We start from the raw sequence: 13,809 nt of genomic DNA, 5'->3' as shown, positions 1-13,809 counted from the left end.
TCTAGTTTTGTATAATGCTAGAGTATTCTACTCGATAAATAGCATGTTGTTTTATCACAAATATCTTATCAAAATACGAACGTATCTGTAAGTGGTATTATTTTTCAATGTAATAAAGAATGTGTGGTAATTATGATTGACATTAATATAGATAAATGAATATTTCAATGTTTGCACCGAATCACATATATTATCCATTGTACTACTTTCTTGGTGAAACTAAAAATGGCGACGCAGGTAAACAAGGGTTCAGCTGAGAAATCAAAACATTGTGCAGCATTGCTAATCTAGACGTGTGTCATGAAATTTGAATACCCTCATTGAGGAACACTGGTCTTAGATGGCCTTGCACTGCACGATCAGTAATTATTGCCTTCAAAATATGCTTTTTGAGCGAAGTCATATAAAGCTCTCGGTGACGTAGATACTAGATTGCAGAAGTCGTGTAGGCCTTGCATAATCTACTCGTCGTGGATACAGCGAAATCAAAATGTTGTTACGTCTAAATAAAATAACTTATGTGACCAAATACCGAGCACACGTTAATTTCATCAATTAACAATGAACACATTATTTCTGATCCGATTCCAGTCTTTCCGACTCGCTCATAACAGACCTAATGATGAACGTCATATGTCCCCGAATTTAGATGTTATGAATCCTAACTATGCCTCAATGTGAGATTGACTATCAGAGACCATAACTACTAACACCATATGAGCCCGTATGCCGTCTGTAAAAATTCAAGATGGTTGTTACTGACCTATTATGAGACTGTATACCGTCAGTAACAGTCATTGTGGATTTTCCAAAACCCACCTCACATATTTCACATACAAATTCTGGTCCAGTAATTTGTTATTCGACAATGTTTTGTGTTTAAATATCATTAATTGTCATTAACAAGGACATACATTTTAAAAGAAATCCTGTGAGTGACTTCATCAATATATATAATTATTAAAAAGTAGCTGACGAAGGAGGGCAGACAGACAGATGCCTTCTGCAAATGATAATATCCTGAAAATAACGTTGCCATTATTTAAGCTAACATGGATAGGATTTGTAGCTAATCCCCAAAAGAACAAAACAACTAGATACATTTTGTAGCTGTTAAAAAAAAACCCTGATTTACAAATAACGTGATAGAACATAATATGAGATGACGTCACAAACAGAAAACATGACGCCAAATATGTCACATAGTAGAATAGATAGCAGCCTGTCGTTAGGGAAAAATGGGCTGCTCTCACAGTAACAGTGGCCCATAGATTTCTGATAACATGGGTATTTTTGTGATAATTCTATCCATTTTAGCTATAATACTCGATTCAACGTTCACATTTAGCATGTTTAGTGCATTATATATTCCATTGTTAATGTTTGTGTTTACATTGAATTTTATGCTGCTTGTAAGTGTCAAGTTTTCATTTTGACATGACATGTGCGACAAAGATACCAGGTAGTGTAAACTTTTCGGCATAAGAAATTTGTTATGGTGTCTTTCGTTGCTGTTGCATGTGATATGAAAAATAAAGCTTAGAGGTATTAAGTGTGTTCAAAGATTGTTGTTGTGTGGACAAGTAAGGGTTAGTCAGACACTAATTTGAGTTTTTTTATATACACTTGGTGCATGTAGACAAATATATTAGTTTGCATTTTTCATTAATTGGTTGCACTGGTGCATTTTTAATATAGCTAACTTGAGCCCAACATAAACATAGGTTACAATATGGTTAGAGTCAACAACAGTAGTTTCGTAAATATGTTTGTAAAGAACATTTGACCATGTTGATAATTGTGGAACTTAGTAAGCTTTCTCTAACTGGAACTCACAAGTAGTGCCAGAAATCAGTAGTTAAATCCATTACTGTCATCATGTCAACACAATGTTGAGAAACATGCTGATGATGTTATAACGTTTTATGATACTAATGTATGCACAAATGCAAGGAGGGCCTGGCATGTCGGGTACTTGGCCCTGTGGGGATTCCAGGTTAGAATTGGTCCCCAGCAGACTGTGCTGGTCATAAGAGTAGACTTAATGGTCATGTATTTATGATACCTGTGTTTGATCTGTAAATAAAGATCTTTGTAGAAATATAGGTTATAGGTACGCAAGTTGAAACGGCAACATTTGGGAGATAAACGTGAACTCTTTGGTGTTAGCAAAGGTATTGAGTGACGGGGCATTGGTTGAGTACAGAGTTTTTTGTGGGTTGTCGATGTGAATTACGGAATCACCGACAACAGCCTTTAAACAAAATATGGTGCTGTACATGCTCAAGCAGTTTGTTTACACCATTAAGATTCACTCGAACATATGACAGGCATTTACAGCATAGAAGCACAGCAACTTGGTAAGCTGACACGAGGTGTGCACCCCTAACGAGAACTAAGCAAGCCTTGCAAAGCTTTCATTTTACACGCACGTCACCATTAAGATGTCATATCACTCATTGTGACGGAAAAGATATTACATCACAGTCGTATATAAAAAAGGGCCAAATTCCAAGCTCTCTGTTGTCCTCAAAACTTAAAATACATTCTCTTTGTAGATTGCTATCATGTTTTCTGATTTAAATGAATTGCCACACATCCTTTGAATACTGTAGTAAGCTCTGTTTGCATTTTGTAACCTGTAATTGTAGATATAATTATCTAAATATGCGAACCGACAATGACTAAAAAAATACTATTCTACATGTTCTATGAATATTAGCTTTCGTAGTGATGCATCCATGATTTGACCACCTCTGACTGACAATCACAATCGAGTAATTTCCAATTCATGGTAAAATGGGTGATAACACAATATGCTGTTGATGTTATACTATTGTCTTTTGGACATTTTTCATGCATATTTGTATACTATCAACTCAAAATTATGATGACTTATTTTGCGGATTTTATGCTTTTGAGCAGCATATCTCAATCTGGAGCTCTGTTTCAGACGATGGACGACATGATAGTCCAGCTGATGGCCATGGGGTTCGAGCTGCCCGACTGCCAGGATGCTGTACAGTATGGGAAAATCTCAGTCCAAGAAGCTGTGGAATGGTAGGTGTATGGTGCCAATATCCGTATTATTTAAAGGTGAAGTTGGGTTATACAACAGTATAAGTTTCATTTAACAGGGGCGGATATACTACATTTGGTTTTCAAAAGGCGAGGTCCGGACTCCCCCCCTCCCCCGGATTCACCTATGATTAATATTGTATCATGAATATTGATATAGGCCTGTGTTTCACTGACAGTTCAAAAAGGAACCATTAAAAACTAGTTGAATCCTTGTTTTCTTGAACCATAATCAAGGGCGATGCAGTTTCCTTGTGGTTAAAGTCTTCGCTTGTTACGCCCCAGACCCGCCTTTTTCCCGACATTGGTACCATGTATTTAGCACCTTTCTGGTGGTTTCATTTGTAAAGATATTGCCGGAATTTAGCTAAAAGCGGTGTGAAAACAAACTCTCTCTCTCAACTATAATCCAGAAACTTCAGCCTCCAAAGTGAGTGAGGGAGTATGGTTTTACGCCGCTTTTAGAAATATTCCACTAATATCACGGCAGGGGACACCAAAAATGGGCTTCACACATTGTACCCATGTTGGGAATCAAACTTGGGTCTTCGGCTTGACGAGTGAATGCTTTAACCACTAGGCTTCCTGACCGCCCCTCACTTTCCCAAGAGTACAACTGGGAATGCCGAGCACCAGACAGGGTAATAACAAATACCGTCTTTTAACGTATTGGTATGATGCGTCCGGAGGTAAAACTTCAGACCTTCCGCTCTCTGGGCAGATGCTCTACCACTTGACCAGATGCTCTACCTCTTGACCAGATGCTCTACCACTTGACCAGATGCTCTACTACTTGACCATATGCTCTACCACTTGGTCTCTAATGTTTGAACATGAGCAGGATGACTAAGTCTTTGGCTGGTTTGCTTTACAACTGAACATGAGAACAGTACTGTTACAATGGACATTGAGCAATACACTGGTCTTAGATCCTGGACTTGCTCATTGTTATATTCTTTCTTGATGTTTGAAATAGCAGCCTTTTCTATTTATATTTGCCGGGGGCGTGTCTAGCCCAGTCGTCTAAGGCGCGGTGCAGAGTTGTGTCCCTTTGGCACGCTAGAAACCTATGATTGTGGGCTTCGCCCCGATTATGTTTCCAGGTTTGTCAGCACCATACCCGTGCTCATGGGTTTCACTGAAGTGGTAAACGTCTGAGACCTACATTACTTGGGGCTTTCCTCCCACATTAAGCTGACACGCCGTGATATAACTGGAATACCGTGAAAAGCGCCATTTAACTCAACTAACTCACTCACTTACATTTGTCATATTTAAGCAAAATTGGATCCAAGAAGTCTGAATTTCAAATTTGACATTTCTGGTATCACACCTTGTCTTTTTTTGCAATGGGTGATTGTACCAGTCACACGTGTGACCCAGTTGTCTGTGATGGCGCAATTACCTGTGCAGAGTTGTGTCCCTTGAGCACACCAGACACCAATGATTGTGTTTCTAGGTTTGTCAGTGCTATAACCTTGATCCTGTAGTTCACCAAATTGGTAAACATCTGAGACCTGCATCACTTAGGGCTTGCCCCAAACATTAAGCTGCCAGGCTTTGATGTAACTGAAAAACTGTTCAAAGCGGTTAGTCCCAACTCACTCACTTACTGGCCCGTGAAGATCCGGGATAGAATAGGTCTTCAGCAACCCATGCATACCGTAAAAGGCAACTATACTTGTCGTAAGACTAACAGGATCAGGTGGCCAGGCTCGCTGACTTGGTTGATGCATGTCATCGATCCCAATTGTGTGGATCGATGCTCATGTTGTCAATCACTGGATTGTCTGGTCCAGACTCAATTACTTACACACTGCCGTCATATAGCTTGAATATTGCTGAGTGCGGTGTTAAAGAACAAACACTCACTTACTGGGCACACTATCTTTCAGATCAATGGATTTAGACACAATGCATGATGTATGACTGCTGGAGTTATTCTCATGGATATTGTTGAATTTCAGGATAATCGCTGGTAAACCTGGGATGGCAAAAGATAGTGCTCAGCCCACACTGAAGTTGTCAAAGGTAGGATCTTCAGCTGTCAAAACTGGTTGACCTTGTCTTGATCAACGAGTATTCATTATCAACAGGGTGAAGAGTCAGGGTTCATCATGTTTTATTTGTTTTGATAAAATGACCATGACCTCGCTAGGGTCACCCATTAAGGGTCAAACAGTAGCTTTTTTCATTCATGTAGTACCACAAGACTTCTAAAGATTTAATCGTTATTAAACAATCATGTCACAACACTACAATATACAGTAGAACACGGATAGTATGAACAAACGGATACAACAAACTGTTACAAAATCCCCGATTTATCTCCTATATATTATCATATAAAATGAACGTCTACAGCGATCTAACATATATAGCGAAGTGATATCTGATCCCCGACAAGCCCAAATACCACAAATTAGTGAAAAATCTTACTCAGTGCCAAGTGTCGTAGACAATTGGCTATACGCAATCAGCCGCAAATCAACACAATCATGGTGAATCAATACAATCAGCAGTGACGATTCAACCTTGTTAAATTTGCTTTATGTTAATCTTACCTGTACATGTAATTGGACTAATCTTGTCTGTAAAACAGACATTAACCCTATCCAGTTTCACAAATGCAGTCAGCAAAACGAGGCCAGAGCAAAATCACAGACTACACATATATATCCCTTGTATGTAAATCGTGTACCTATTTGTTTATATTTGATAAACAAGGTTCTAAAAATGTATGAATTTAATGTTATTAAATAAATGTTATGAAATGTTATCATTTGAATGCCATGAAGTAATCACGGCTAATACAAGTCAATGCTGCAATTACGTGTATTGTGGGTTATGTGAGATAGGATAAGTTTAAAAACTTGTAAATATTATATTAAATTGTATATTTTTATATCCTATTCACCTATCCTATCTCACACACTGTGTGCCCTCCCGGCCATCCCTGCATCACAGCCCCTTTAGCCTGTTAGCTCTAAGCCTGTCTAGCTCCATGGTCTAGTGGTAGAGCGTCCGCCCGGAGATCGGAAAGGTCCGGGGTTTGATCCCCGACCGCGTCATACCAAAAGACATTAAAAGATGGTACTTGTTGTTACGCTGTCTGGCGCTCGGCATTAAGGGGCTAAAACAAGGACTGGTCGGCTCGGAGTCAGTATACTGTGTCTGAGGGGGATATTCATGTTTAACTGCGGCATGGTATCTCAGTGAGCTAGCACTTTAAATCGGCATCAGTCCGGACTAGTACAAGCAGCCACACAAACACACACACGTACATGCACGTCGTTATATAAGTGCAATAATCTTGGACGGGACGTTAAACCCCATTTCACCTCAGCTGTTAGCTCTAAGAAAGAGAATGATGTGGCGGGGGTTGTCAAGTGATCATGTCATGTAGGTTGCTGTACATGGGATTAGAGTGGGTGACCCATTTGTTTGCGTTGTGACCATGATGATGCTTGGATGTGTTTGGGTGAATTATTTTTAGAAGCTGGAAACTTTGTTCAAGAAGGTTTCCACAGAAGGATTGAAAGAAGATGGAAGAAATGCATAGTATGAGATAGGATAGTATATAAATACACAATTGAATGTAAAATTTACAAACTTTGTTTTTGTTGACACAATTTTCTCACTACTTTCACTCATTCTCTCTGATAAACAAAGAAACAAATCATGTGAACACATCCCATATCACTTCCTTTCCAGGATGCAAATGCAGCTTCCTCCAATCCATTTGTAAACCCCATTTCTCTACCTGAACCTTCCGCGAAGCCTGACACGACCGGCCAGGCAGCATCCTCGTCAGCAGCCGGAAAGCAGGAGGCAGAGGATCTGGTGGTCAGTCGTCTGCATCTCACATCACAGCAGCGGAAGGTCAAGAACAAGTTTGAAGAAAGAGTGAGAGAAGAAGCACAGAAGCAAGCGAAAGAGGAAAAGATGAAAGCAAAACAGGTAGAAGTGCCTTTAATGGGTTGGGGAGTCTGCTGAGATTTTGTGATCAGTTGCTAATATTTTTGCATTTTCAAGAAAGTGTATGTGCAACATGTCCAAGATCTTGCTATACCTTATATAATTTTGTGGTGGGTTTTAGGGCTGGGACGAGTCCGATTGGGCATTTTGTTACCACAGCACTGGCAAAACGTATTTAGATACATGTATTAAACAATCTGGTCATGCATACACTGAAGTTGACTCAAGTTATATCTTTGTTAAAAAGATATGAAAATTCAGAAGGAATGCGAACATTTGTGACTTGTAGTGTAACCATAGAATTCTAGATGCTTTGATATAGAAACGGGCTCCGTCCGTCCGTACGTCCATATGTCAATCCGTTCATCACGTTTCGTTTCCAGGGCATAACTCACAAACCGTTCGATATTTTTTCATCAAACTTTGCAGGTCTGTCAGGTACATGCTGAACTGGTGCCTTTTGCTATTGAGAAATTTTAGAAATTTTTATTTTTTACATTTCCATGGCAACAAGATGGACTTAGGTTCATCTTTTTTTTACAATTTCCATGATAAGGTCCACCTTGGTTAAAGAATTTTAGGGTTTGTTTAGATTTAATTATGTCATAAATTCTGCAACAGGGGCTGGGGATATAGCCACGTTAGTGGCAAACTCTTGTTGGTCATTAAACTATGTATCATGTGACAAACCATGGGTCCGGGTAGTCCTGTGGGTACCCGGGTACTACTCAGTACCCACCCGACACGGATACCCGAGTTCCCGTCCCAGCCCTAGTGGGTTTGTCTTGGGACGTGTTGGAGATTGGTCAGGTAGGAGAGCTGTGTATTGGTCCCAAAATTGTATTGATAATTTTGAAGGGAAATCATTTGTGAATGAATTTCTGTGTCGATTTTAGATTACAAGATACAGCTAATAAAGCTTGTTATATTTCTTTTACACAATATACCAGAACACAGAAAAATTTTACAATGCATATTGTTTGAAAAGCAGTCCTACAGTCCTACTAGCTAGGGGTATATTTCAGCATCTTCTAACAATTTGAACACTTGAAACCTCTGACATAGGTTCCAAATAAAATTCCTGGCATTAAATCGTCAATAACACCAGAATCTGAAATCACATAATGCATGCATCTGAAATCTTCTAACCAACATGATCATAACTCACCTGCACCCTCTCTCTGCCTCCAGGAGCGGGCCAGAATCCTACAGCAAATTGCAGAGGATCGGGACAAGGCAAAGGTCATGAGGGTTCACGGCCCATCATCGGAGAACGTTTCTGACTGTGAGTCTCCCAACAAGAAGGCTGCCACAGGGAGTTCCACAGGGAGCTCCACAGGGAGTGCTACAGGGAGTGTCACAAGTCCCGAGACCAAACCAGTTGACAGATGCACGCTCCAGGTATAAGGTTTTATTAGTGTTTGCTGGAAGGACATAAACCTTTGCCTGTTTTAGATCTTTCGCCTCGATTACCGAACTGTCAGTAAACTTGTGTTTATTGAGTTGTCTCCCTTGGATTGTAACCTCCTGAATGGAGATGGGGGGGCTGTATGTCCTCAAAACCCATATTTGCCCTGAGAGCAAACTGAAATCTATCATGCAAACCGTTTATGATATATTAGCTACTGTCAAGAGTTTTGGATAATGTATTTGGTGGTGTTATATTTGTTATGTATTAATTTAGTGTTTACCTTTGCCTAGTTTGTTTGTTTGTTTGTTGTTTACGCTTCACTAAGCAATATTCCAACTATATTATGGCAGTCTGTAAATAGTTGAGTCTGGACCAGACAATCTAGTGATTAACATCATGAGCATCGATCAATGCGATTGGAATACGATGACATGCATCAACCAAGTCAGTGAGTCTGTCCACCCAATCCCGTTAGTAGCCTCTTAAGGCGAGCATAGTCGCCTTTTAGGGCAAACATGGGTTGCTGAAGACCTATTCTACCCCGGATCTTCATGAGTGCCTTTGCCTAGTAAAGATCTATAAAGAAACTGAATGAAGAGAGCACCTATCCCTGTGAATTGTATTTTAAGAAACAAGATAAAATATAAGAGTCATTTGAGTACCGTGTATCGCCATCTATAAAGCAACTCCATTATAAGGCGCCCCCCCCCTGTTCAAGCCTTTAAAATCGATGCTAATTTATATACCCTGTCTATAAAGCGAATAAAGTTTAGTCCTGTCCTGTATAGCTGAGGATGGTAGGTGGGAAGATGAATAGCAATTTATCATCCAAAACTGGCTCCCACTGTAGATATTGCTGCAATGAAATTACATCACAATGCTTTGCAGACCATTGTGACATCACTGGTTACCATGACGTCACAATCAAATTACATCACTAATGGCTCTGCTACTGAAGCTGTTTGCAGTACTTTTTAAACTGAAGACACTGCTAATTACTGTCTACAAATTGAAAAAGTTGAAAGAATGATGTTGGATGATAAATGAAATCTCACTCGTTGATAAAAGTGACAAAAATCCTTGGCAAGCCTCAGAATTTTTCCACTTTTATCAACTCGTGTTGATATATTTGATATAAAAAAACACTCAGGTGAGATTCTCTATTTGTCCAATGTTTAGTGCATTGTGATACTCTGTGCTACATTACAACTCCCTCCTATTAAGTATGTCCTAGTCAGGCTTTATTCACTGTAGATGGTATATGTTATAGTTACAACACACCAAGATGAGGTTGTTTGGGCAGTTAGAGCACGGTTTGGCTTGGCATTTGATTGACAGACAAAAGGACCGAGGGGCTTTCAAGTGTAAACTTTGGAATATTCAAAGGCATGTTAGAAATGTCATCTATTAATTTGCCGAATTTAGCAAAATGCGTTCTGTGTCCAGTTGTTTTTATGTTTGACAGTTACATTGTAATCTTTTAATTAAGTTATACACATTTCTATTGTTTTTTGTTGTTTATTTACGTTATTACTCTTGAACACTGTACAACACTAAAGAAACATTGTCGTAAGTTTGAAATTTCTCAAGCTAGTAGGCGGGGCTTGCTGATCTTGGCATCAGCCAATGGTAATAATCTTTAACAAACCGTGCTCTTACTACCATGATACAGCAAGGGTAAGATCAAAGGTACCGCTCGCAACCCGTGCTACAAGTCTTCAAAGAGCATGGCAAGTGTCAAGTTGTTTAGGTTTTGTAATGTGTGTTGTGTCAAAGTGTGAGTCCCAAGGAGTGGTATGATTTGTTCACATTAATGTGTTTTAGATTCGATTTCCTGATGGTCGAGTCCTGCGCCAGTCCTTCCCGCCGAGTGACACCCTCGACACCGTGTGGGACTTTGTATACAGCAGAAACAGAAGCATGACCAACATGGCCTTCATACAGGTCAGTCAGTGTTTGCACGTCACCCGTAGTTCTTAGTACCCCCAAACACAACTAACATCTGGATCAGGCAGGTTGATTTTACCAAAGAGGTAAATACCTGTGCTTGTTGATTTTACCAGAGTGGTAAATACCCGTGCTTGTTGATTTTACCAGAGTGGTTTACCTGCATGTTGATTTTACCAAAGAGGTAAATAGCTGTGCTTGTTGATTTTACCAGATGGTAAATACCCGTGCTTGTTGATTTTACCAAAGAGGTAAATACGTGTGCTTGTTGATTTACCAAAGTGGTAAATTCCCATCCTTCTGATATACCAGAATGGTAAATACCCATGCTTGTTGATTTACCATAGTGGTAAATACCCATGTTTGTTGATTTACCAAAGTGGTAAATACCCATGCTTTTTGATATACCTAAATGGTAAATACCCATGCTTGTTGATTTACCAAAGTGGTAAATACCCATGCTTGTTGATTTACCAAAGTGGTAAATACCCATGTTTGTTGATTTACCAAAGTGGTAAATACCAATGCTTGTTGATTTACCAAAGTGGTAAATACCCATGCTTGTTGATTTACCAAAATGGTAAATACCCATGCTTGTTGATTTACCAAAGTGGTAAATACCAATGATTGTTGATTTACCAAAGTGATAAATACCCATAGTTGTTGATTTACCAAAGTGGTAAATACCCGTTCTTGGTGACTTTACCAAAATGGTAAATACCTCCTACGACCTGCATCAAATTGGTCATCAGATATTTCTCAAACATTAGGCTACATCAGTGACAGACCTGAAATACTGTTCAAAGTAGCATTAAGTAAAGCATGTGATTAGGCAGGGCCCTTTGCCACAAAATGATCTAAGCACTACAACTGTAGTAACGCCATACTCAAACTCACTGTAGCATATACTGTGGTTGTCACTGCGCTAAAATCACTTTTAGGAACAGGGTCCAAACCAAATTTATTGTTTGGTGGAAGGATGTAGGTGGAAAAAACATTAAATGTTTCATGGTTTGTTTTTGTTCTTACATTATCTGAAAATATGTGCAATAGTCGTTAAGCCAGTGGAGTCTGTCGTGCAGTTATATGTATAGTGTGATCATTCTATTGTACATTTTACCTGCATTACCAAAGTTTGCAGTAGTTGAATTAAAATGCGGTTCTTTTCATATTTTATTTTTTCTGCTTTCATGCAGTCTCATTAAAATCAGATCTTAGTTCTCGCTATCGCTAAACAAAGGTCTGAGGACATCCCATTACGGGTCATGTCAGAACGACCTTTCATCTGATCAATCAAAGCGTCGCTTACGAGATCATGAAAGTGACAGTCGAAATGTGTTTTCTGATCATGCAACCTCGGAAATGTTAACACGGTGTATCCCTAACGACAGTTACGGCCCGTAGGACTGATTCCGTCAAGTGTCTCTTGCTTCCGTGGGGTTGAAGATTTGAACGGAGGAGGCGTTGCACAGTACGTGGGAAGCACTGCTATACAATCGCAACCATATGTTAATCATTCCAGAATGTTGGTTTGTTCAGTTTTCAAAATTTTAATCGAGAACTATGTCAACATATAGTCAAGCGTAGTCTGAAATGGAAGTCGCCAGGTTGAAACGAGTCCCTTAAAGCTCGAGAAAGCTGCTATCTTATTGGCTGATATCGACTTCTTGTTATTTGTTTCAGTGGTTGGTCAAAGTTCGCGAAAGGTCATTCTGACGTGACCCGTAAGGGGATGTCCTCAGATCTTTGTTCAGCGGCAGCGACAACTCAGATGTGATTTTAATGAGATTGGCTTTCATGTTTAGTGACAGCATATCCATAAATCCAAATTTTCAAGGAGTATTACCATAGTGGCCCCAATAAACTCTCAGTGTGATTAGCATCTTAGAGAGACGATGATTTGCATGAAAGAACTTTTCATCAAAATTGCTTAGTTCATAGAATGTTTAACCCATCAAAATTTAGAAATATGGTCAGATGATTCTTATGCTTACTTAGAGGTGGAAACAAGTCATGTGTGTTTTGTACATATAATTAAGTTGTTTTTATAAACATTTTGTTAAATGCTCTCTATTTGTTCAGCCATTTCCTCGTCGAGAATTCAGCCAAGAAGAACAGAAGCATAGCTTGGTGGAGTTGGGTTTGACCCCTACAGGGTCACTGGTGCTGCAGAATAGAAGCACCCCAGCCTCACAGACTGTGTCTCGCACTGAACAGGCCCAGGGTGATGTTGGTGAGTCGGACCCTCTAGGCTGTATCTCTGACTTATTCAGGTTGGTTGGTTTGTTGTTTTACGCCGCACTCAGCAATATTCCAGCTATATGACGGCGGTCTGTAAATTATCGAGCCTGGACCAGACAATCCAGTGATTGACATGATCATCGATCCACGCAATTGGGATCGATGACATGCATCAACCAAGTCAGCGAGCCAGTTAGTCGCTTCTTATGACAAGCATAGTCACCTTTTACAGCAAGCATGGCTTTGCTGAAGACCTATTCTACCCTGGAATCTTCACGGGTCGACTTATTCAGGAGTTTGTCTTTTGTTGTTTTAGTAGTATGTGTGCATCCTAACTTGGCATATATTTTTAATACCTGAGCATGATTTGAGTTAATACCCCCACCCCCAATTTAACTCTTTTTATCACCTGGGGACTCAAGGTAGAATCTGTCCCCTGTACATCATTTCAAAGTCGTAAGAAGCAAATAAACTGGGATCCCTTTGGATTTCTGGATCAGAATCGACCCCCAACCCCTATGCTGGTTGTAAGCTGGTGTGTCAGTGTACCCCAATGGCGAGATCTTACTCATAATATACGAGATCTATGCTCATAATATACAAGATCTATGCTCAAAATATACAAGATCTATGCTCATAGTATTCGAGATCTATGCTCATAATATACAAGATCTATGCTCATAATATACAAGATCTATGCTCATAATATACAAGATCTATGCCCATAATATACAAGATTTCACGATAAAACATTGTTCTGTCATGATGTCATTTCTGGAGATCTGAATTTGTGCTCACAACTTGATGACATCGAAAATTGGACGGTGTTATTTTTTAGAGGAAAGTGTAGCTGTACAACACAATGTCTGAATATTCGCACACCCATACGTGGGAGAAATATGACAGTCAGTTTTGGGAGAATATGACTCCCCTTTTCATAAATTGGATTTGTCCAACATTGCTGCAGTCTGATTCTATTCAGGGTGTCATCATTACTTGAAAAGGGGTAAATATTTTAAAAGTGTGTACTTTGTACTAACAACAGGCTGAACGTATTGTGGATATCTCATATAAAAAAATAAACAACGAGTGGGAGTTGTTTATCGTTATTTATCTGACCCAGACAATCCAGTGATAGACAGCATGAGCATCGA

General features: G+C 39.5%; 1 protein-coding gene across 1 annotated transcript in view; it reads left to right on the top strand.

Moving 5' to 3' along the window:
• Window positions 1–208: 208 nt before the first annotated feature.
• LOC139464908 (uncharacterized) overlaps window positions 209–13,809 on the top strand; it is a 35,117-nt gene continuing 21,516 nt past the window's right edge. Inside the window, exons 1-7 of the mRNA XM_071246499.1 lie at window positions 209–237; window positions 2,954–3,060; window positions 5,046–5,109; window positions 6,793–7,038; window positions 8,248–8,457; window positions 10,292–10,411; window positions 12,497–12,647. Coding sequence (XP_071102600.1) covers window positions 226–237; window positions 2,954–3,060; window positions 5,046–5,109; window positions 6,793–7,038; window positions 8,248–8,457; window positions 10,292–10,411; window positions 12,497–12,647 — 910 coding nt within the window. The 5' untranslated portion in view covers window positions 209–225. The remainder of the gene's footprint in view (window positions 238–2,953; window positions 3,061–5,045; window positions 5,110–6,792; window positions 7,039–8,247; window positions 8,458–10,291; window positions 10,412–12,496; window positions 12,648–13,809) is intronic.

The sequence above is a fragment of the Haliotis cracherodii genome, unplaced genomic scaffold, assembly GCF_022045235.1.
Source record: "Haliotis cracherodii isolate W230 unplaced genomic scaffold, xgHalCrac1.p SCAF_17, whole genome shotgun sequence".
Lineage (NCBI taxonomy): Eukaryota > Metazoa > Mollusca > Gastropoda > Lepetellida > Haliotidae > Haliotis > Haliotis cracherodii.
This window is presented reverse-complemented; position numbering and strand designations above follow the sequence as displayed.